This window comes from Ursus americanus, chromosome 23 (assembly GCF_024610735.1).
Source record: "Ursus americanus isolate L20-20 chromosome 23, mUrsAme1.1.p, whole genome shotgun sequence".
NCBI lineage: Eukaryota > Metazoa > Chordata > Mammalia > Carnivora > Ursidae > Ursus > Ursus americanus.
The window spans coordinates 14,692,533-14,716,625 of NC_142149.1; the positions used below are offsets into that span (position 1 = coordinate 14,692,533).

A 24,093-nucleotide genomic window follows, 5' to 3' on the forward strand; every position below is an offset into this window, starting at 1 on the left:
GGGAGGGGACTCACTTCTGGTAAAATGCTCCTTCCAAAAGCAGCTTTGAATAGAAAAGAGTTACTGCAAGGCAAAACCCACACAATTAGACAGAATAATATATGAAAATAGTACAAGAATGGGCCCTATTCTGTTGTTCCCCCAGTTTTGTGGTAGCCATAAAAATAAAAGCAGCTTTCTAAGCTAATCCTTCGGTTATATCATGAAACAAAAGGACTCAGGGTCCCTAGATTTCCTAAAGGCAGGAAATACTCTGAGAGGCTATACCTAGCAGACCTTAGACAGTAAAAGTTCTAGGGCCTTACTCTTTCTCTAGGAACCAAGGATTCTTCTGAAGAATTGGTAAACAAGGTGCAAACGAGGAAAGAGGTTAGCTGATAACGAAGAGAACCACAAGGGAAAACGGCACAGACAAATTTTCACCAAACACACCACAAACACAGCCATATGATATAGCACTAGATACCCACTAGGAAGGAAAGCTCTCCATCATTCACTCCTTTCTGCAGGCCAAAGTACCCAGGAATCAGGGAGTTTGTAAATGACACTGGAGGTAGGAAGAAGGTTCTCAACAGTGCACAAGTTTAAATGTTAACAAAAATAGGAATTGTTTTCCTAAAGAAGCACACAACTCTCAATAAAATAGGCACTCTCAACCACCTGAGTTAATATAAGGGGGAAACAACTGTAAAAAACAGTAGATTTTATTGTTACCTTTAGAATATATTATATGACATTTTATTAAATAAATTTCCCTTCCTAATTATATTTTACATAAGCTAATACTAAAAATAATTAACTTTTCCTAAGCATATACTGTAAGGTAGTTAAAAACCTTCTGAGTTAGAGATTATGAATCTGGATTAAACATTTGCCAAATAATCAGTAAAGGAACAGTTATATGAATACTGTCTCTACAAGTGAAGGAATTATTCTTATTCTCTACAGATGAAACACTAGGCACAAGGTCGGATGCACAAGGCTTTGGGCCTCCAGATCATGACCCACACCTGACTGGCATGTATCACTTACCATTTAACAGACTGTGAAAGAAAGGGGCCAGTAACATTCAAGCCTGGTATTAGAGTATCCTTGGCTTCTCAAATATTTCCCATTTGAAAACCCCTCCCCAGCAATTTAGTTGGGTCTGCCATGGCCACACACACCTGCCTATTTGGGTGACCCGTGTCTTTGTTCTTCATGGTCTCATATCCAGGCACCCGGGGACGTCGGCTCATCTGGAGGGCCACCAGATCCTTCATGATTGAGTTCAATGCCTCCTGTTCGTCTGCAATGAAAGAGAGGACACGGGATAAGATACTTTAATATGGACCACAGGTAAGTGTTGAATCACTAAATTGTACAACTGAAACTAATATTACACTGTATGTTAACTAACTGGAATTTAAATAAAAACTTAAAAAAAATACAGACCAGCAAATTACTATCACAAATTATATGACTAATACTCAGGGAGTTCTGCCCAGGTAAAATGACAGACCCTGTAACTATAATCACGTGCATCTGACGTCTGAAGAGTAGGTGAGGTCAGACTATAGTCACTTAAATTTTAATGGATTCTTAACAAATCTCCAATAAGATTTCTGGCAGCAATATTTACCAATTCACTGGTGGCAAGGGAGGTGCTCAAACAGGGCAATTCTTCCAGTGCCAGAGAAACTCACCCAGGAAAAACAGATAAAAAGTTGGAGTGAACAACACCACAGCACAGTGTAGTAGGGTACTGGGTGAAAAGATGCGTTCACGGAGAGCTGATTATGGGTCAGAGTCACACACGGACTTATTCTTGAAGCATCCCATGTAGAAGAGCACATTTTAAAAGGTACCAAACAAGGACCTCAGGTAGGTGCTTTGAACAGAAGTTGTTTTACAAGCCTACTCTTTGAACGCCCCCCCTCCCAACTCCTTACAAGTTTATAGGCCTTCTGCTTCCCACAGGGAAGCCAAAAGGCAGTTCTATTGTTTTTCTTCCCTAACTGACCAAGCAATGCATTGTCTCCGCCTTACTGGCATTACTTTTAATCCCCTTTTCTTGAAATAGCACGGAGTACTAGAATCCTCATGCACTGAAGACAAATGGACAAAACCCAGAGCCCAAACCAGCCCAATTCCATGTTTTGCAAAATTCTCATAGGTCCTTCAGGAGATCCTTGTCCACTCAAACAGCATTTGGGAGTTGAAAATAAATCTGTTGATCTAGAAAGGAATATGAAAGATAAATTGTTACACATGTTTTGGTGACAACTGAGTCACTTGGAGACCTGAAGCACACCTTAAAAGAAGCAAGTACAAGAGACTCCACCCAAACAAGCACCTATCTTTTGTCTTTTGTCATTGGTCCTTGGAAATGTTCTAACACCTTGTGGAAAGAACAGCATGACATATAGGAAGTAAATCTGTGTTATTTGTCTCTTCCCTCTTTCTACATCAAATGTGCTCAGGGGCCCTACATGCCCTCTGAGGAGGTGTAGGAAAGGAAAGAGAAGGGTGCCCATGTGGAGGTTTTTGCCTGCTCATAAAAGTAAAGTGAGACTTAAAATGTGCAAGAAAAACACCAGTACAGTAGCTTCGCATCTAATTCCATTTCAAAATATATACCAAAGTGTGTGTGAGAGTTGATGTAGAACCAAAAGGATAAATAAATGGGATAGTGAATGTAAAGGAAGTGGGTATCTACAGAAAGACATGTCAAAATTAAAACACATACAACCCAAGATAAAATAAACAAACTGTCACAGTGAAAAAAACACAAACACATACATCCCATAAATTATTTTATATTTTCTAGCAATTTCCCTATAGGCTCCTTAAAGAAAGGGAACTTGGATGATATTTTGTTTTGTTTTGTTTTGTTTTTTAACCTCCCAACCAAGATTCAAAAATTAGAGCATAACATCTAAGCTAGGAAGACTTGCTTATATATATAATATCTATAGGCTTATATATTAAGTTGGCTTATATACTATTTAATATATGTGTATACAATTTTGGGGCCAACTGTAGCAGTAAATTAGGATCACTATAAAGAGGATTATGACTAGGCAGGTGTTTTCTGAGGCACATCTAGTGATATTCCTAACAGGAAAATACATGGAATTTTCAGTATCAAGGTAACCATCCTGCGAATTGGTAATTTCTGTTGTTGCCTCAACTCAGATGTTGAACCTAGATGGATGTGAATACACACACAGAGACGCACAACACACATGCTTTTCAAGTCAAAGCCACAAGTAGAACAACAGAATCATTTCTAATTCTGTATAAGATGATGCTATTATAAGAGCTGGTTTATCAGGTTGACAAATTCGGTTTCCAGGAAGCTAACCAATTCCTGGCATTACTTCATGGATAAACTTGTTTGGTAGTTCCAGCACTGAGAATACACTAGAGGCATGGTTTGGCACTATCTCCTAAAACTCAGGATAACTGACACAAGGGACACAGGGTAGAATCTGATTTTTGTCAAAGTCGAAAACACTGCTAGAGGCAGACAGGTTCTTAAACTGATACTTAAAGCTGAGGATGTGGATAAAGACAGGAAGTAAATCACGCGGCTCTTTTAGGCATTTCTTCCTGGATTGAGATTTTAACTGAATTATCAGCACTCCAGTATGGTATTCCTCAAAAACAAAAACAAACAAACAAAACTTTTAAAAACAAATAGCAGCTTTCTTAGAGTGCAGCAGTCATTTATATGCCCTGTGACGTCAGAAAGACCTGGATTTAAGGAGGCTTTGAACAAATCACTTATTCCCCCTAAGCCTCAGTTTCATCATCTGCAAAATGCAGATAATAAAAGTATCCTCTCACAGAGCTGCTGTGAGGGCTAAAGGAAAAAACTTACAAAGTATTCCTCATGGTACCTAACTAACACTTAGTAATGCTAAAAAAAAGAAAAAATGCTGGCTATCATTGTCAATGGAAAAGGTCGGTGGGAAAAGACTGGACACTACTTAATCTACCCTAATGCTTAATTTTATTCCTGGATTTTTATTAGTCATTAACAAAAACCATTTACTGAGTACCAATATGTATTATACATTAGATAGTTCTGAAAGATACTTCAAGCTGTTTAAACTCTAGGGGTAAAAGAATGAATGACACCCAAATACAAGGTTACACAAATAAAGCAACTGACTTAGACAATATACAAACCAAAGCACATAAACATGCACGTGTAAAAAAATTTTTTACAGTGAGTAGCAAGAGGTTTTATAGATGACTTCACAAAATTATTAACAGAATAAACTGGATTCTTTCAGAAAAGCAAGCTGTTCCAGCTATGCAGGAGAGCTTAAAAAATGAACTGAAGATGAGAAAGGACCTAAAAGCAAGTGAGGGGACCAAGGGGAAGAAAAGTGGGTCAGGAACTGATCCTCAATCAGTAGTAATCCTTATTGGGTAGACTAGGAAGAAGGTATGCTGGCAAAGAAACCTTTAAGAGGACTAGGAAAAAAAACAAAAACAAAACCAAGAGTGAGTGACATCACAGCAATCAGGACCAAAGAAGGACAGTGGCAGGCATAGGCCAGGCAGGTCCAATAGACTGGTAGAGGCAGAAACAAAATTTTAAAGGGAATCAAGAAGCTGGAGATTCAAAGGAAATTGGAAGTAGTAGAAATCAACAATTCATTTGTGAACTTTACACATGAACAACTTGAGGCTGGGGTAATAGTTAGTGTGCTATAACCTTGAAAAGATTTCCTGAGGATGGAGGTGGTTTGACACACTTAAAAGCTACCAGAAAGAAGCACAGAGGAAGAAGTTCATTCTAGAGATTAAGAGGTTATGACTATAAAGGGAAGGAGTATTCATTAGAAAATAGAAAAGAAGGGATCTATGAAATAAGGATTAGAGTTCAGGCTCTTAAGCAGTCTCAAGCAGACGGCTATCCGTAATTATTCAGCAGCACAGACTTTTTCTTCTCCAGATACCCTGACCTATGGTCTGGAGGCTGCCAGGCAACACACTCCTCTCTCCTTAGCTCCAGCATGAAGACAATCTTGCAGACTGAACTACTGCTTCTATCTAAAAGCAGGATCTTAAGGCATCCCATTTATGAATTCCCTCGGCTAAAAACCCAGAAAAGTTTCTAGTAGCACCATGTCCTTTAATAAACATTGCTGTCCTGTATGACATCTGTGTACTATATCAGACACTCTCCCTTTTCCATATATACAAATCCCCAAAGTAATGTTTTAATTATTGTTTTCATTTAACTAATGTTATTTCTTCACATGGCCAGCACTCTACCCACCACTGCCGGATCGTCTGATGACACTGCTCACTGCTGTTTCCAGTGTCCCTGAGTCAGATTTTACTATCTTTTTTTTTTCTTTCTTTAAAGATTTTATTTATTTGACAGAGAGAGAGTGTGTGTGTGAGTGAGCACAAGCAGGGGGAGCAGCAGGCAGAGGGAGAAGCAGACTCTCCACTGAGCAGGGAGCCCGATGCAGGACTTGATACCAGTACCCTGGGATCATGACCAAAGCTGAGTGCAGATGCTTTAACCAACTGAACCACCCAGGTACCCCCCGATTTTACTATCTTAATCTTCATGACACTTCACATACTCCCACTGCCTCCACCTTGTCAATACCTGGGCAAACATCATTTTATAGTAAGTACAAACAAAAAGGCCTGAGCCTCAATTCACAAGAAACGTTTTTTTCTTCATGGACATGGTTGAACCTTTGCTAGATCTCATAGTCAAATTCTGGTGTTTATTTTTCTGTTTCTGGGATATAAGAGCCCTTCCAAAGTAACTGATGGTTCAAAATTTATTTTTTAAAGATTTTATTTATTTATTTGAGAGAGAGAGTGAGTAAGAGTGAGAGAGAGACTGAGCACAAGCTGGGAGAGAGGCAGAGGGAGAGGGAGAAGCAGACTCCCCACTGAGCAGGGAGCCTGACTCAGGACTCAATCCCAGGACCCCAAGCTCATAACCTGAGCCAAAGGCAGACACTTAACTGACTGAGCCACCCAGGCGCCCCTAAAATTTAAAAATACATATTACAAAGGAAGCTGTTGCTTCCTCAGAAGAATCAACATATCATCACTATATTTTATTTTAATGTTTAATGAAATTAACCTAAAGGTCTGGAGACTATAGGATTATGTATGTCAATCCCAAAACTACAGAACTGATTTCTCGCTCCTATGCACCTTTACACCATTTTGACAAAGTACCTACAACACCTCCTTGCACTCACTTGTTTACATGTTTCTGGTTCACCTTACCTTCTTAAGGTAACTTCTTTTTTTTTTTTTTTAAGATTTTATTTACTTATTTGACAGAGAGAGAGAGAGACAGCCAGCAAGAGAGGGAACACAAGCAGGGGGAGTGGGAGAGGAAGAAGCAGACTCCCAGCGAGAAGCCTGATGTGGGGCTTGATTCCAGAACGCCAGGATCACGCCCTGAGCCAAAGGCAGACGCTTAACGACTGAGCCAACCAGGCGCCCCTTAAGGTAACTTCTTAAGGCAGGATAATGCAGATATAGGGCCTAATACTGCTCCTGACACATAAGAGACACTCAATAAATAAATGAGCAAAGACTAAAGGAATAGCTTATACAGACAGAACCAAGAAAACTGCTTCTTATCCTTTGTGTATTCCCCTAAGTAATATTCAGTTGGATATTTACTTTTTATGAATGCCTAAATTCAGTTTTAAAATCCAACTGTCAGGGGCGCATGGGTGTCTCAGTAGGTTAAGCATCTGCATTTGGTTCAGGTCATGATTCCAGGGTCCTGGGACTGAGCCCTGCGGGGCTCACTGTTCAGTGGGAAGTCTGCTTCTCCCTCTCCCTCTGCCCCTTCCCTCACTCCACCCCTAGTACTGCTTACTCTCTCTCAAGTAAATAAATAAATTCTTTAATAAAATAAAATAAAATAAAATAAAATAAAATAAAATAAAATAAAATAAAATAAAATAAAACTGTCATTTAAAAAAAATCAGAAATCTAGCTGACATATGGCCAGGCTGACTCAGTAAATTGTGACCCCAATTTCAATTAAAACACATGTTGACCAGAGTCTAGATTGTCAGGTTGTCAGATTCTAGACAAGCTGCGTTGACACTGGTCTAACTGGGAGCTCACAACAGCCCCAGATCCTTAGAGATCCAAGGTTTCTGTAAATCACAATGATTCTGACTTTCAACCAAGCTATCCAAGCAGAACCAACCCATCCTTAATCCTGTATTCAGTTCACTATAGTTTCCTGTAACATTTCCAAGTTGTTACATGTTTTTTCAGTAACACTTCCCACTAAGTTTCAGACTGCATTTATAAAAAGTCCAAATATGCACTAGTGAATTAGTCTCAAGTGTTATTAACAGCATTTGCCACTATACTTACTAAAACTGGGAGAGAATTCTAGTGTGACCAAGAAAAATGACAAGTCAATCCCATTTTTTTTAATAACCACACAGTATCAAAGCCCAAAAAAAGAAGCATATCTCCATATATCCTATTATTTACCAGGATAAGTGTACTACAGGGTAAGTGTAGTTCCCATTAGAAATCTACTAGAGCTAACAGCCAATATAAAATCTAACCTGTTTTTATTACCAACCCAAGTTGTCAAACAAGCTTGAGTCTGGGGCTTTGAACAGCTCAGGAAAATATGACTGTTAACCAAAGAACCTGCAGGGCAGGGACTCCCAATTAGTTTTGGTCCTTTCCTCACTGGGCTGAATTTAACAAGTATAATGAAAATATTAGTAAGTCTGTATGTCTCTCTTACCAACCTCTTGCTGTATCATAGTTTATTTAGAACCACAGCAACTAAAGCAAACTAACCTGGGAATATGAATTTTCATCATATCATACACATCACCAAAATGGAAAACAGTATTTAAGAGAGAGACTCTGTGTGTGTGTGTGTGTGTGTGTGTGTGTGTGTGTACACATATCCTTGCTGAACCTTTTATAAAGTAAATTAAAGATCCAGGCTCTGGAAGAATTCAGTATTAGATCTAATTGCATATCAAGGTCATCTATAAAAGAGAGAATGGTATGAAGAGAACCTGCTGAAGAAAGCGAGGCAGTGGCTCTTAAACCAGCTTGCCTAATATATGGCAGCCACCAGGTAAGTTAGTTCCCCTCTCACTGCCTCAGTTGCTTTATGTAAAACAGACATGGGAACAAATGAAAAGCAGAGTTCCTGATCCTTTCTTCTTTAGGGTTCTGGCCCCCACCTATATAGCTCCTTTCCTCCCCATCACTGTCTCTCCATAAACTCATACACTTAAAATAGTTTTTAAAAATGTCTTGGAATGTGAAAACAGGCTGACATCTATTTTCATGTTGGACATGCAAATATAATCAACAAATCTGGGCACTCTTACTAATGCAGTAGTCAATAAAGTGGGGAGTGGGAGGCTGCCCATCCTCAAGTATCACATACTGTCTCTTGGGACTTAAGATTGCCCTCACAAGACAAAGAGTAAAGACTATCACAAACATAGGTTCCACAAACCAATTCAAGGATTGAGTTCGATCACCAAATTCCAAAACACAAGATAAATGTTTGAAGCCTGGGGAGGACAAGAAGAATCATGTGCCCCATTTATAGTAAATGTTTGGTAAGTATTTGTTGAATTATGTATTTAAATACCAAGCCTTACTGGGTTCCTTTTCTGCTTACTGTCACAGGAGACTTACCCTAGAAGAGCAAGCTTGAAGCAAAGCATGGGAAGGAAACAGTAAACCCAGCAAATGAACAAGCCCATCCTTTACTGTACAAGGGCAGCGCAGAACAGAACAAGGCAATCCATTCAAAGGCACAGTGTAGAGACAGGCAGCAAAACAATATCTGCTCAATGTGACACAGCATACACTTAACCTTCTATGAAAATGACCTGACCTTGCTATAGCGCAAAGCAAATATTAACGTTCTCTCTTCACATGCATGGCACTTCACAGATACAATGAATGCCTTTGCAAAGGATCCTTTCATTGAAGTTTCACTGAAGTGTTCATTTAGGACAATACAAAATGCTTTGCAAAACTTGTGATTGTGGACAACAGTATCACAATAACCGATCCAACAAGAGAAGCAAAGTACATCTAAAATGTTATCTGCTACTTAACCTAGTCCAATAATCATTTGCTAAATTACCAAAAAGGACAACGAAATATAATTCAGTTCAAATGCCGCGTGTGGAACACATTAAAAGCGTTTCTTAGATTACATCTTCACAACTGAAATTGCAAGTATTGATAAAAAGGAAATGATTTCATAGATTCTTTTGTGCAGAGAATGCTTCTTTTAAAATAAGTTACATACTTTCAGGGATACCGCTAAATAAAAATAATGGATTTTTCAAAAAGTAGGATGCGAATTATAACTGGCAGTCCCCGACCAAATCCTAACCTCCAGCAATCTGCGTGGGGCTCGCATTTCTCAACTGCGCTGTTGATAACAGTGATTGCTGTTTTAATCACCTCCCAGCCTATCTCCCCGCACGCCCTCCCCCCTGCGCTGGGGCGCGCACAGGGCTCGAGAGCAAGCCCCGGGAACTCTCGCTGGCCGGCCTGTGTGAGCAAAGGGAAGGAAATGACACAGGCAGGAAAAAAAAGCAAATCAAGGAAAAGACACAACAGCAGCTGGGCCTGCACCAGCCTCCAGCCCGGGCCCCACACTGAGCTCCCGCTCCCCCGCCCTCGGGCTCGCGGTCCGGCTCGCCCGGGCCGGAGCGGGCTGCCCCGCCGAGCACGGGCCCTCGATCCTGCCGCCGCCTCCTCGGGATGCGCCCGCCGCGCGGCCCGGAAGAAGGCTGCCCAGTGGTCTACGCCGGTCGGGACCGCCCTGGCGGGCCGGGAAAACCGAACCCCCGCCCGAGCCGCCGAGCCACGAGCGGGGCGGGCTGGTCGCCGGCGGTCCGCAGCCCGGGCCGGGCGGGCTGTCCATGCCTGTCAGGCGGCGGCCCAGGGTCCTCCTCCCTTCAGCCCGGGGCGGGGCGACGCGAAGCAGCGCGGTCACAGGCCGGGGCGGTGGCGACACTCACCCATGGTGGCGATGGCGGCGGCGGCGGCTCGGGCCCGAGTGTCACCTCCGCAGCCGGAGCTGCATGCCGGGGGCCCGGGCGGCGGGGACGGCAGCGGGCCTGGCTCCGCGCGGGGGGCGCGGGCTGCGCTCTGGGCCCCCGCCGCCTCCCCAGGCTCCGGCTCCGGCTCCGCCCGCGGCCGGGCGCTGTGGCATGGGCAGGGTGGCCCGCTACATCCCCGGCGCTCCTCGGCTCGGCCCAGCCCGGCCTCGGCGGCGCCGCTCGGCCCGCCCGCCCTCCAGTCTCTCAGTCCCGCAGTCGCTCCGTCCGGCCACCGTTCTCCACCTCAGGAACGCTCCGAAAAACAAACCGCTGGTCGCGCAGCTCGCCCCCTTGTCTGTCACTCACCGCAGCGCCCGCCAATCCCAGGCAGTCGCTGGACCTTCGTACCACCCCCACTCACTTCACCAGCCAATAACAGGGAGGAAGTCGCTGCCCCAGTCGCCCCCCAACCCCGCTCTCTCCCCAACACCCTAACTCTCAGTCGCCAGCTAATCATCAGCACCACACGATGAACCAATCCCGCCTACTCTCGCAGGATGCCAATGGGCGAAGCCAAGGCCGTTTCCGAGGGCTGTCTACTGCCCGCCAATCATCGAAACAGCACACGGTTCACTCTCTGCTAGCCAATCACGCAGACGGCTCTGAGCACCCGCCTCTGCGCATCCCTCGCCGTCTCGCCCGCCCTCTCTCCCCGGGAGGTGTTGGTTGCTCCAATCACAGCTCGCGCGTAAGGCTCCGCCCACATTCCCACCTCCCGTCGGTCACTGAAAGCTCGGCGGGCGCGCGGGCTGGCACTATTCCCCTCCGGCTACTTTGGGGCTGGCCTTTGGGAAAGCGGCTGGAGCGGCCGCCGGCCTCCCGCCCCTCCCTGTGCCCGCACCCGGCGCGCAATAAGCGGGGAGGGTTCTGGCTCTGAGTGCTTCCCGGCGTGTGGCCACCCCTGCCGCCCGATCCCGACAAGTCCTCCCGTCCGGACGCTGCGCTTGCCGGGAGGCAGGGGCGGCCTCACCACTGCCCGCCTTTTCCTGGGTCTCCTACCTCCGGGGCCACACCCTCCGAGGGGCTGGGGTAGTACTGGAATGTGGGTCCTCGGAAGTCTGGGAGTTCCGCTGCTGGCCAGGGCCGAAACCAGTAAGTGGCAAAGTCAGAGAGGTACTTTCGGATAAAAGCTTTTTTTCTTTGGTTATGAAAGCCATACAAGCTCTTCGAATTAAAACTGAAAAAAAAAAAATCCACCCCAGGGATCATTTTATCTTTCTTACCAAGATACACAACGTTTGACAAAAATGGCTTCATATTGTTTTGTAGTATGCTTACGTTTTATTATAAGTGTTTTCCCGTGCCACTGAACTACTGTTCCAAAACAATTGTACTGGCTTCATGATATTTCAAAATAGAGAATGGCCATAATTAATTTCCCCAACCCTCATTGTTGAACATTTTATACACCCAGGTCTTCAGATGCCAAGTCCATCACAATTAATATGGGCTCCCTTCCTCTAGTCCCTGTTCTGCTGTAATACAAATCAGACGCTGGAATAATCTTCCTTTAATGCCATTTTCAACCATCAACTAAGAATCTTTAGTGGTGGCTTTGCCTTGGGTATCAAATCTCTCAAGAATTACCTTGGACTCCCCTCTTTCTTTACACTCCCTCCTCCCCCCAATATTTAATCAGGCCCCTTGTCCTGTTAGTTTTTTGGTTTTTTTTTTCCCCCTCTGCAACGAGCTTTTAAATCTGTCATTCTCCCACTTGGTTAGATCCCTACCCAGTTTATTGTAGTCCCTCACTATAATAATCTCCTTTCTGGGAAGGGGAGAAAGAGTAAAGGGGAAAGAAAATTAATAATTAGTCATTTACTATATGCCAGGCACATCATCTCACTTAATCTTTCCAATAACTCTGAGGTAAGTAATACTATTGGCATTTAAAGGATGAAATCGAAGCTCAGAGAAGTTAAGGACCATGTCCAAGTGGTAGAGCGAAGATCCATACCAGGTCTGTCTGCCGCCCAAAAGTCATGTTCTTTTACCAGGCCAGTGTTTCTCAACTGCTTTTTCATTATCACCTCCTCCCACCCAGGAGAAAATTTTGAATTACTTAATTAAATATAAATTCTAATGAGAGAAATTAAATACTAAGGAATAAGATTTCGTCAAGTAGGGTTGAGCTTTGAACGCCACATACCATTGTATTGTCTAAGTTTTTTTTTTTTCACCCCTTAAGAATCATTTTTCACTCCACTGGGGTATCATCCTGGTGAGAATGTGTGTAATAAGCCAGTGCTGGAAGTCCCAGTCTACCAATCTGAGGCTCATATCTGACCCTTAATTTTATTGACCTGTGAGATTAAGTATTAAAAAAAGACACAACTATGCAAGTGGAAATCTAGTACTCACTCCATTGCCTGTATTGGAAGGTTTATTCAGCAGCTTCTCTTGGAATATCTAAAACACATCTCCAGTTTCACAAGTTTGACACTGAACTCTTTATCCCCCGTCCCCCCAAAATACCCTGCTCCTCTATTTTCGCAATTGTTAAAATACAAACCTAGGAGTCTTCCTTGGTTTTGCTCTTTGCCTAACACCCCTATATCTAATCCTTCACCAAGTCTTCTTGCCTCTGGTTTCAAAATATATCTGAATCCAACCACTACCACCCTGGTCCAAGCTGGCACCCTCTCTTGGATGAGTGCCCTAGCCTCCTAACCCATCACCCTGTTTCCTCTGTGGCCACCTGAAAAATGATTCTCTACACAGCAGCCAGAGCAATCTTTGTACAATGTAATTCAGATCATGCCATCGCCCTGCTGTTAAGCCTCCAGTGGCTTCCCATTGCACTTTAGAATAAAACCCAAACTCTTTGTCATGGCCTTTCAGGCTCAACAGGAGCTGGCCCTGCCATCCTCTCCTACCTCATCTCTACCTCTCTCCCACGATCACTCTTCCAGCCACACTGCCTTCTTACCACATTTTGAGCCTACCCAGCTCAGGACCTTTGCACCTGCCATTTGTTCCACCTGGAATGCCCTTCCCCAAAGTGTTCCTGTGGCTAATTCCTGCATTTCATTCAGGTCTTTGCTCAAATGTCAACTCTTTTGAGTTTCTAAGCACCCCATCCAAAGAGCGTCTCTCCTCTCCATCATTCTTTATTCTGCCTTATTTTTCTTCACAGTGACTATAATTGTATGTTTACTTGTCTTTCCTCTAGCTACAGTGAACATAAGCTATGTGGCAGCAGGGATTCTGTCCTTTTCATGCCTTATCCTATCGCCAGCACTTAGAATAGAGCCTCGCACACTGGAGAGAACCACAGTACAACCACGTAAGTCTTTAGCTGAAAAGAGCCTTGTGACTTTCCTTCCTTATAGCAACTGCTTTCTTTGAGGGCTTCCTTTCCATTGTTTGTCCCTTAACAGCCATCTCAAACATTCCCATGCTGAAGTTACCATACTAGACTTTCTTCTGAGCTCCCTCGGCATCATCCTGTAGCCTCCCATAGGCACCTCAAATTCTACAAGTCCAAACTGAATTCATCATTTTCCTCCATAGCTCCATATTTCCTCTGCTACCTTCAGTCTCCCAGGTTGGCCCTGTGAATTCTCTACCTTGGAGATCTCTTCCTCCCCATTTCCCTCCTCCCACAGCTAACCTTGACTATGTCACCAATCTGTCCATTTCGCTCTCATCCTCAGCTCCACCATCCTAGTTCAAACCCAGTATAACAGTGTCTGCTTACATCACAGGGTGATCTTTCTAAAACGGACACCTGATCCAGTCATGCTCTGTTTAAAAACTTTGTAGTTTCCTATAGCCCTTAGAATGTAGTTAAGAAAGCCCTTCAGAACTCAGGCTATGCCTCTCCAGCCACAAGTTTTTCCATTTACTACCTCTGCCAACCCCATCATTCAAATTCTATGTTCTGGCCACACAGAACCACTGGAGTTCATCTTGCCTCTATACCCCTGCATCTGCTATTTTGTTTTTGAACACTCCTCCTCCACTTTCCCCCCCACCCTCATTCTTTCAGGAAATAACTAAGCCTGAACATCATTCCTTCCAGGAAGCCCTTCCAGACAAATACAATTCTGCGTATCAGAGCACCTAGTACTTTCTTCATCAAAGCACCTGCCCCACTCTGTTGTAACTGCCTTTAAGGAAGTAAGCATAGAGACAGAAGCTGTCATTCAAATTGGTATGCCTTGCATCTTTCACAGTACATTCAAAAAACATTTTTTTTTGTAATCTCTACAAGTGTGCCCTTTTAGTTATATATTCTCTCTATATATTGTTTTGCTCCTTACTCTTCATTTTCCCATATGAAGCCTCCCATTTGGGCCATGCCTTCTCAAGCCAGTTCCCCTGGTTTCACACTGAGTAGATGCTCCTGGTTAAGTAAGTACCTGAACCATACCTGATCCCAAGGATCACAACCTGCCCCTAATGCTCAGGGCCTCAGGCAGCCTGATATATCAGCTGAACACTTTCTTTTTTTTTCTTTCAAGAGCATAGAGACACTTGGACACAAGATAGGGAATAATAAACAAAAACGAATTCTTTTCAGGGATAGCTCAATGAATTTGGTATTAAAAAAGAAAAAAAAGGGGGCAACTGGGTGGCTCAGTTGGTTAAGTGTCTGCCTTCGGCTCAGGGTCCTGGGCTCAAGGCCTGCATCGGGCTCTCTGCCCAGCAGGGAGTCTGCTTGTGCTCTCTCTCAAAAAATAAATAAATAAAATCTTTAAGAAACACACACATGCAAGGGGTGCTTGGGTGGCTCAGTCGGTTAAGGGTCAGACTCTTGATTTTGGCTCAGGTCATGATCTCAGGGTCAAGATTGAGCCCTGTGTCAGGCTCCAAGCTGGGTATGGAGCCTGCTTAAGATTCTTTCTCTCTCCTTCTGCCCCCCACCCCTGCTTATACGCATGCTCTCTAAAAAAAAACAAAAAACAAAAACCAACAAAGCTACCACCTGATCTGATGAAAATTCTTTTTGAAAAAGACTTTATTTATTTGAGAGAAGAAAGAGAGCAAGTAAGCATGAGCGGGCGGTGGGGGCAGAGGGCAGGGAGTCCAATGCAGGGCTTGATCCCAGGACCCTGAGATCATGACCTGAACTGAAGGCAGACGCTTAACCAACTGAGCCATCCAGGTGCCCCTAATGAAAATCCTTTTAATTCAGAGGTAAAGAATATATTCAGACCACTAGTTCAACCAGTTATTTTATCTGCATTGTTAAGGAATGATGCCTACCTCAGAGAAGATTTTTACAACTGTGATATTTTATATATTACTGACATTAACTAATAGGGAAAAATTGCTTTTCATTTAGAAATTCCACTTCTATAAATTTATCCTAAGGAACAAAGGTAAGCAAGCAAAGGTAAGGAGCAAAGGTAAGTAATGTTCATTGCAACATCCAGGATACATTGTGAAGTGAATAAAAACTTATAACAACTTAAAAAGCACTTATAAAGCAGAAATGTAGAGGGTGATCACATTTCAGTTTTAAAAAATGTTCATTCATACTTACTGGGGGGGAAAGGCCAACATTTATTGAGCCCTTACTATTGCCAGGAGCTGTTTTAAGTGCTTAACATACATTAACTTACTTAATTCTCAAAATAGCCCTATGAGATAGGTACTGCTGTCCTCATTTTATAGACGAAGAAATAGGTGCAAAGAGGTTAAGTTCTTGTCCAAGGTTGCTAGCCATTGGCAGAGTTGAAATCTGTTCCCCAGCAGATTGGTTCCAAGGAGTAGAAAAATACAGAGTAGACTGTTAATGGTGGTTATATCTTAGGAGGAAGGGGTAGGGAATCCCCCCATTTGGTCACTTATTCATTCAAAAACCACAGATGTTACCTCTTTCACATGGACAAAAGAAAGACCAAAAAAAAGGAAAAGCAAAAACTACTATCCTGTTCAGTGTCTGGGGAGGGCATAAGGAGAGAAAGCGGTTTTGGTCAAGACTCGTGTGGTCTCTATCATTACACTCGCTCTTGCGAGACCTACTGGCTCATTTATTTCCTCTTCAGAATGGCCCCAGAGGAGTCCCCAGGGATTCAAATAAAAGTCTACAAGTTGGGGTTTCTTCGTGTGTGAAGTTTTATTGACTGTTGTGCTGTAAGTTTCAGAGAGTAAAACCAAAAAAACCCAAAAGAGTAACTCAGGCCATGGCTGAATTTCCATTGTTGGCTGGAGCCAACATGGTTCCTGTTCGATTCAGCCAGGCCTCTGGCAGAGGGAAGGTGGCTACGTACCACGTGAGCGGTTCTTGTGAGAGTCAAGGCTATGGACGGAACCTGTCACAAATACTCCCATCCCACAGAAAGGTCACTTGAAAGTGAGCCGAAGCCAGCTGCAAGGCACTGAATGATTTTGTCTGCTAAGACAATGACCAAAGATAAGGCAAAGGCAAGCCAAGACCAGATCTCATTCTCTGGAGTTTAAGGTATGCCTGATTCCTGCCCTCTCACATGCTGTCGCCCTAGCTGGACAATAATGTGACTAGTTTTCTTTTTAAAAAAAATGTTTCCCCTGATAAAATATATGATTATAGAAAATAAAACTCAGTGATAACATCACCACCCAGAGATAACCAGTTTTGAGATTTTGATATACTTCCTTCTAGTCTTTTTTTTAAAAAGTTCATGAAGTATGACTATATTTTAAAATCTGGACCATACTATACATATAGCTTTACATCTTTGTTTTCCACTTAATTGTAAACATTTTCTGACATAAAATATTCTTCAAAAAATAATTTTTAGTGGCAAAATAACTCATATCCTCTCTACTTAACTATTCAGTTAAATAGTTATTTAACTATTTAACCTATAGCTAAGGGTCTCTTTAGCGGACTTAGAGGCAGAACAGGTCCAAATAAGGCTGCATTTCTGCCTTTCCCATATCAGCCGCAGTAAAGACTGCAGGGCACCACCAGGGGTCAGTGCAGAGCCATTCAAACCCTTGCTGTAAGAAAACTAGCTACACAAAAATCCTTATTAACAAATCCTATCTATTAGATGAGGACTATTCACATGAGTAGCCAAGTTCCCTTCCAGAGCAGGCTCTCCTGATGCAGGTTTCTCAGACAGAAATTACCAGATTCTTCCAAATTATAATTATATTCAACATTTACAAAACAGAGCTATTTTTATAAACCAAGGTCTATCAACGTAAGTGTAGTATCAGACCTAGTCTCACCTGCTTGCTATGAGACCATCTGTGCATAAGATACTTGGCCTGATTATTTTGTAGGTTTGCTGTGAAAATCAAATAAATAACATCTGAAAGTATCTTATAAATTACAAAGCAGCACTTTAAATTGCACTATTTTAAGGATGTGCTCGTCAGATATTTGGATAAGTTATCACCTTTAAAAACTAAAGAATGCAAGGACGTCTGGGTGGCTCAGTTGGTTAAGCATCCGACTCTTGATTTTAGCTCAGGTCATGATCTCAGGGTCATGAGATCAAGCCCTGTGTTGGGCTCTGTGCTGAGTGTGGAGCCTGCTTGGGATTCTGTCTCCCTCTGCCCCTCCCCCTGCTCTCTCTGTCACAAATAAATAAATCTTTAAAAACAAACAAACAAACAAACAAACAAACAAACAAAAAACTAAAGAGTCCAGGTGGTATCATGATTGTGAAATGAGGTGTAAGAGCACATGCTTTGGAACTCTCGTGGGTTAGTTCATTGGTTTTCCTTTCCTTAGCCTTGCTCTCCAACTGTTAGAGTCATCATGGAATTAGTAATCTGCTTTTCCTAGAAGCTGAAGTTATTATTTATAGCCAGCCAATTTGGTTTTTGTTATTTTCCTCATTTACCTGAATCTCCTTCAGGAAAATTACTCTGATCTCAGAACTGGCTTAAACAACTTATGAGTAGGTGATAAGAGGGATCAAAAAGCCACTCCAGGCCTGACTTGTCTGATGGGCTCCTGCACAGGTGACTGGCACTCCTGGTCTCTCTAAACCCAAAAGTGACCCTTAGGAGCCAAAGGTACGAAGGGTTGTATTTCCCAGCTGGCCAGGCTCTGACTCAGTCCTTCACCCTTCCTTCTATTCTCATTTCCTCTTCAGTTCCCAGTGCCCCATCATTTGGCAGCAGAGAGGAAAAAGAGCTAGGGTGGACATTCTGGGGACCAAGCAGCTTTCAAAGCCAGCTTGGCATAGCCTTTCCTGACAGCAGTCCAATCTGCTGACAGGTCTGCTCTGACCAATCTCAGAACACGTGGGGGCCTGGGTGAAGCACAGCCTGGGAGTCCCTTATCATTGGCACTTGATTTCCTACTGGGTTAGAGCCTTAAGCTCTCTAGCAGAAGGAGGGCACAGAGGCCACAAGAAGAGAACAAGGATGCATGCACAGCAGCTCACACTGCCCTAGGCAGTTCCAGCAGACAGCAGTCCTGTGTCTGACCTCTGAGGTCCTACGTCTTAGAGCAGGATCTTGCTCCTGGTTAAGTACAGTTCCTGGTACACAGGTGTTTGACAAATACTATTTGCATGATTGATGACAGGTTTAGGTCACCAGATCAGCATTAGAGCACAGCGTGGTGCCTTAAGGGAGCTACATTTCTTGGGTCAAAAAAAAAAAGGGCCTGGGACTGGAGTAGTGGAACTAAACCTATAGACTTCAGAGGAAGTCGAGCAAAAACCCAGCTGGACAAAAACCCAGGAAAACACTAGAGCCACACAACAGGAGTGTAGCAATCCAGATCACTTAACATTATTTAAGAGCAGTTTCTAGTACAAGGGCCCTCAGGGCACCTGCCATTCCCACAAGGGCCAACTTCCTAAGATCAGAGTCTGATTAGCTGGCTGGCTGCACCCTGCATCCAGGAGGGCTCTGCGACACCAGCAGAGCTGACAAAGAGGCTCCACAGAGATGTAGTGATTCCCTTGGCCACAAAGCTGCAGATCTTGGTTTTATGCCTCCTAACCTGCTAGGCCTCCAATCTGCTTCAGTCTCAGGGTCGCTGCAGAAGCCTGTGCTCCAGAATGAGCTGCCAGTTGCCTAGGAAGGCCCCCGGGGGCACACAGAGCCTGGTTACTCAATGTTGTCATAGACCTGGATCACATCCTCATGGTTGCCAAGAGCCTGGATGAGAAGGGCGGCCTGCTCCAGGTCGGGGTCTGCCAGCTGCACCTTTGTGTTGGGGATGAATTCTAGTGAACAGGACACCGAACACAAGCCCAGGGAGTCCAGCTTCTTCCTCACTTGATGCAGTGAAGAAGCATCACAGATAAACTAGGGACAAAAGAAAGTCAAAAGGTGAGGAGCCAGGAGATAACAGGATAAAGCCAATCAGAACTTTGCAAAACCTGAATGGAACTACTATAATGAATCACTGCGTTTAAGTTCCTACTAGCGGAGATACGGTTTTCAGAGTTCTGAATCCTTCTCGTAGTCCTCCGTAAAGTGAGACCTATCTAGTATTCGCTTAATAAATATTTGTGCAATATGGGAACTCTTTATGTCATTTGTACCCCAGGGTGCAAGAAAGAAGAAACAGAGAAGCACGCCTTAACACATCTATTAGGACCCTCTAGAAAGTCCACCAAACACCAAGGCTTCATACTCACTTTAAAAATGTTCTTTTCCTCTTCATCTTCAGTTTCCTTGACATCTTCAGCTCCTGCTTCAATTGCCAGCTCCAGGGCACGCTCTAGGTTCACAGCTTTCTTCTCTCTGTCCTCCACTCCAACCACGACCACCCCCTTCTTATCAAAAGAGTGGCGAGCTCCATCAGCCATCATTCCCCTCAAAGGAAAGGAAACACGCCAGACTGAATGTCTGTAGACACTCAGCCCCCACATAGCACTGCATTCTAATTACTGTTTCCCACCCAGCCTTTGGAGTATAGACATACATATTCTGAAGGAGAATATGCAGCTACCACCGGGCAAGAGAAAAATCCAAACATATCTCCATCCCCTTCTTTCTGCCCTGATTGCAGTTTAGTGGATGCAAAGACATTGCTCATCATTTAAGATTCCAGTCTTGGTGGTACATTTTAAGACCTGGACATCATATGGCTACAGATGGGAAAAATGGGACAAAGGGCCCCTTCTCCGCCTGATGAACAAGTCTTCCATATCCTGTCTAGTACAGAACAAATTAAGGGAGAATAAATGATCCCATTTGGATTCTGCTAAGGATGAAGTATGCTTAAAACCTGAAATGCCACCAGGAACAACTGTACTTTCCTTGCAAAGAACTGGAACCTCAAGGCTTCATACCCTTCCACTCTCCCCAGACCTACACCTACCCATTCTTGTTCAGGATATGTCTGATGTCTGAATAGCACTTGGAGCCACTGTTAGATAATGCTTCAATGAGCAGAGAAGAGCCACCAGGGCCTCGGCCCTCATACAGCAAATAAACATCCTTGGTTTTCTGCAATAAACAACATGAGCACATTTTCCTGTTTCCCAATTACCTCTTGCATCCCAGCCAGAACACGGACACTAACTCCATGGGATGGGCACTCTGGGGTACAGCTTAGGGTCTCAAGTCTTTATTGTTATCCCCCACCTCTGAGAGGTGGCCCTTTGGGACCAACTTCTGAGGTAATTGCAAGTACAACCCCTTACTGGGAAGGAAGTGTTTCTCTGGTCCCTGAACAATCAATGAGCTATCTCCCAGTTTCATTTCCTCCCTGTCCCAGCTGAATCCCACATCTAACACACACACCACCCCACGCTCCCACCAAGACTCATCTTCCTACACCCATCTGGCATGAAACTCACCTGTAAAGTCTCCTACCCCTGGGGTGCTGAGTGTCGCTTTAGGAAATAGCACACCTGGGCCCTATCATAGGAACCACTGAAAACAGCATGGCCAAAAAATTCAAACAATTCATTGAAGGTCTAGTGACCAATCTCATTGGACCTCCCATGCTGCCTCCACTCATCGCTTGCCCACACATCTGACCTTCACCACTCTCTCCCAGTACCCTGCCTTGCTGCCTTTCCGGGAACTCTCAAATGACAATTTCTTCCTTCTTCTTTCACAAAGGAAATAAAGGGCCACCAGGTGGGGGGAAATCCTCTACTTCCACTTTATCTGCACCACAGCCCACATGACAGCATGTGTATAATGGTTAGAGAACAGGTTCTACAGTCTGTCTGGTTTCAAGTCTGTCGTTTTCTGTGTGACTTGATCACCTAATCTTTCTGCGTCTCAGTTTCCACTTAAGGTTGTTTTGAGGATTCAGTGAGGTAATGCATACAAAATTCTTATCAAAGTGCTTGGCCTAGAGTAAGCACTAAATAATTATTAGCTATTAAGATGCTTATCACTTTCTCAAATCCTTCCTACTGTCCCAGAGGAAGAGGTGTCCTCTCACCTAGGCTCAAAGACAATCCCCATAACTGCACTCTACACCTTGCGCCTCCCACCATCACTAATGCCCCGTCTCCCTTTCTACTGGCTCTTCTCCTTTAGGGCATACATATCTGAAAAACGTACCCTTCCTCAATCTAATATTCCCTACATTGTGCCCCCTTCTTTCTACCGCACTTCCTCACACTTTGGCTGAGTAGTCCTAGGCCGTCTGGTTCTGTACATTTTCTATTTATCCTATTCCTGATTGTGCTCCCATAACTACTGTCCAAGGTCAGAGAGCCACCAGAAGGCTCTGTATTGAGGGTTTCAACCACAATGCTACCCATCTCTCTGATAATCTAAGGAGTGTCTGGTAGCCTTCCAGACATGGGCCCTGGAGGGACTGTGATCAATAACAAGAAGTCAAACTGAAGACACACCCCCATTTTCAGCGATGCCTCAATCGTTGACTTGGGCATGTGCTTGCTGCGACACACCTCTAAGATGTTGGCCAGGTTGCTGTTGTGCTCAGGGTTGGGGCCTCCTTCTGAGATAGAGAGAAAAGAGTGAGTGAGCACATCTCATTACAGCCGGGGAGAAAGAAGGGATTTCTGCCACTCTACCCACCCCCAGCCAAAAGAGCAGCAAGTCACCCCTTGGCTCTCAGTTAATTTAGAACATTTATTCACTATTTAAATGAAATATGGAGAAGCATTTTGGAAAAGAAGTTTCTAATTCACTATTTAAGGATGGATATCTTTCTGCTAGGTTTCAGCAAACACCACTTTGCAACAAAGAGGTAAGGATGAAAATGGTACCAACATTTCCTCTTGCTCTGACTCTACTACTTTGTGTATAATTATTGAAACGCTCATATGACAGCATGTAATCATGCTGTCTCTCAGGGTAAGGGCTCTACCTCATTATTCTGTATCACCAGTGCACATAACAAACACTCAAGAGTGTTGATCTCACTCAATATCAAGAATTTAGAAGGAAGCCAAGAGAAATATCAGGCACGAATTCTAGGGGTAAATTAGTATTTACTGAGTGCCTATTATGTGCCAGAAACGACCAGAAAGTGGGTACTATCCCTGTTTTACAGAAGGAAACTGAAACTCAGCAAGGTTAAGCCATTTACTCAAGGTCATACATTTAGTAAGTGACAGAAACCAAGTCTTCTTGACCCCAAAGTCCATGAATTTAAAGGACTTTTTTCTCCACTCTTACAGGTATCTTACACTAAATGCAAAAACAAAAAAGCCGTCTTGCCATGGCTACACAATTGAAAAAGACATGGTTGCAAACTTACCTTCCAAGAAAATATGTCTTAGGAAACTGTAATGAAGCAAACTGAGACTGGGCAAGTAATGGATTTATTCAATGCCCCTGCCACAACCTATGTGTTACCAGAGGGGAATAGAGGGCTTGATTTGTCTCTTCAGGCAAGATACACGTGACCTTACTCTTAGGGTCTGTTTCCATGAAGTACCCAGCTACACACTAGAATGAAGTCACTTTTACCATTATTGTCCTAACAGCAACTCCCTGCCAAGCAGGCAGACGCTCAGCATCTGGAAAGGTGAGTGGAGACATACAACGTAGGTAGGTGACCTGAGCTTTTATGAAGTGGGCAACGGTGGGAATTAGGAAAAGAAAAGAATATGAAGGACCAAGGGTCGGGGTGGGCCCTGCTTTAGCTGTGGGCGTAGAGAGCGCAGCAGCGGGTGACTTACCTTTAACTGCCAGGCGGATACTCAAACTGAGCTTGGAAAAGATGCGACTCCTCTCGGCGTCCTTGGGACCCTTGATATGCCGGACTTTGGACCACTTGTTGTGCCCAGCAGGAACCGCCGCGGTGAGGTGCAGCGTCCTGCCCGGAGCCGGAGTACAGCCCATGGGCTCAGGCTGGGAGGCCGCGAGGGTGGGCGGAAGAGCCGCCCGGACCCCGGGGCCTCGCGCCCCCCGCAAGCCCCGAGCAGCGACCCTGCTCAGGTTGACAGCGGCCCAAGCTGCCATCAGCTTCGACCTTGGACCTAGGTCAGCAAGAACAGCCGATGAGCGGCGGCCAAGGTCAGCCCGTGGCGTCCGAGGAGGAAACGAGCAGGTCCCGAGCCTGCGGCCGCCGCCACCCGTCACCAGAAACCCAACTGCTCAGGCCAGTCCGGCGCAGCCGCGATACAAAAGACCCGATAACATCCCCGCGGAAGCCGGGAGCGGTGCCTTAGATAATGTAGCACACTTCCTTTCCCCCGGTCCGTTCCAGAAACCCGCCCCCACCGCCCGAAAACTCCGTTCCGTCGCACGGTACTTGCTCCTTTCTCGCACCTGTGCAGAGCCGGGGTCGAGATGGGGGCGACTTTTAGAGTCCAACTGAAATTTTTAGCTTAAACTAATAGTTCACTTAGGAATGTATTATTGTTGTTGCTTATTATCCAAGCTACTCTGTGATGGGCTCGGCACTCTCCTCCTTGTACTTTGCCATATTAGCAACATCAGGTTGCTCCTAGTACTTTCCACATTTCCTGTCTTCAGCACAAACCTGGGTCTTTGCTGATCCTTGTTCCACTTCACTTCACCTGGCTAAATTTTGTTTTTCCTTCAAGATTCAGTTCGGACATAATTTTCCACCAAAGGAAAACATCCCCTAATTCTCCAGTTGCCCTCCTTTGGGCTCACATGACACTTC

At 44.3% G+C, this 24,093-nt stretch overlaps 2 protein-coding genes across 6 annotated transcripts in view; both read right to left on the bottom strand.

Annotated features, from left to right (window-relative positions):
• MAP3K3 (mitogen-activated protein kinase kinase kinase 3) overlaps positions 1 to 10,482 on the bottom strand; it is a 58,403-nt gene extending 47,921 nt beyond the window's left edge. The window contains exons 1-2 of one of the 2 annotated variants that reach the window (XM_045813935.2): positions 10,035 to 10,482; positions 1,167 to 1,288 (exon numbers count right to left, since the gene is read on the bottom strand). In XM_045813935.2, the coding sequence (XP_045669891.1) occupies positions 1,167 to 1,288; positions 10,035 to 10,038 (126 nt within the window). In that variant the 5' untranslated portion in view covers positions 10,039 to 10,482. The remainder of the gene's footprint in view (positions 1 to 1,166; positions 1,289 to 10,034) is intronic. The other variant, XM_045813936.2, reaches the window with a different exon arrangement.
• Positions 10,483 to 11,296: 814 nt separating this feature from the next.
• Positions 11,297 to 23,646, bottom strand: TACO1 (translational activator of cytochrome c oxidase I). Of its 4 annotated transcripts, none has more exons than XM_087854227.1 (5): positions 23,141 to 23,646; positions 21,902 to 21,948; positions 20,347 to 20,474; positions 19,661 to 19,838; positions 11,297 to 19,325 (listed from the first exon to the last, which is right to left on the bottom strand). In XM_087854227.1, exons 1-5 carry the CDS (start codon positions 23,421 to 23,423, stop codon positions 19,125 to 19,127), a joined length of 837 nt encoding a protein of 278 aa, XP_087710353.1. In that variant the 5' UTR covers positions 23,424 to 23,646; the 3' UTR covers positions 11,297 to 19,124. The 4 variants fall into 4 exon arrangements, with proteins under 4 accessions (XP_087710353.1, XP_045670198.1, XP_045670197.1 ...); XM_045814242.2 differs by having other exon boundaries at positions 21,902 to 21,951; positions 23,141 to 23,645; XM_045814241.2 differs by having other exon boundaries at positions 21,845 to 21,948; positions 23,141 to 23,644.
• Between the last annotated feature and the right edge of the window lie 447 nt (positions 23,647 to 24,093).

Excerpts from the sequence above, each read along its gene's own strand:
- TACO1 (XM_045814240.2), bottom strand. The coding sequence starts at position 23,423 with ATGGCAGCTTGGGCCGCTGTCAACCTGAGCAGGGTCGCTGCTCGGGGC. Across the intron at positions 21,952-23,140 it reads TATCCGCCTGGCAGTTAAAG|AAGGAGGCCCCAACCCTGAG; the intron begins GTAAGTCACCCG and ends TCTCTATCTCAG. Across the intron at positions 19,326-19,660 it reads AGGAAAAGAACATTTTTAAA|TTTATCTGTGATGCTTCTTC; the intron begins GTGAGTATGAAG and ends TTTTGTCCCTAG.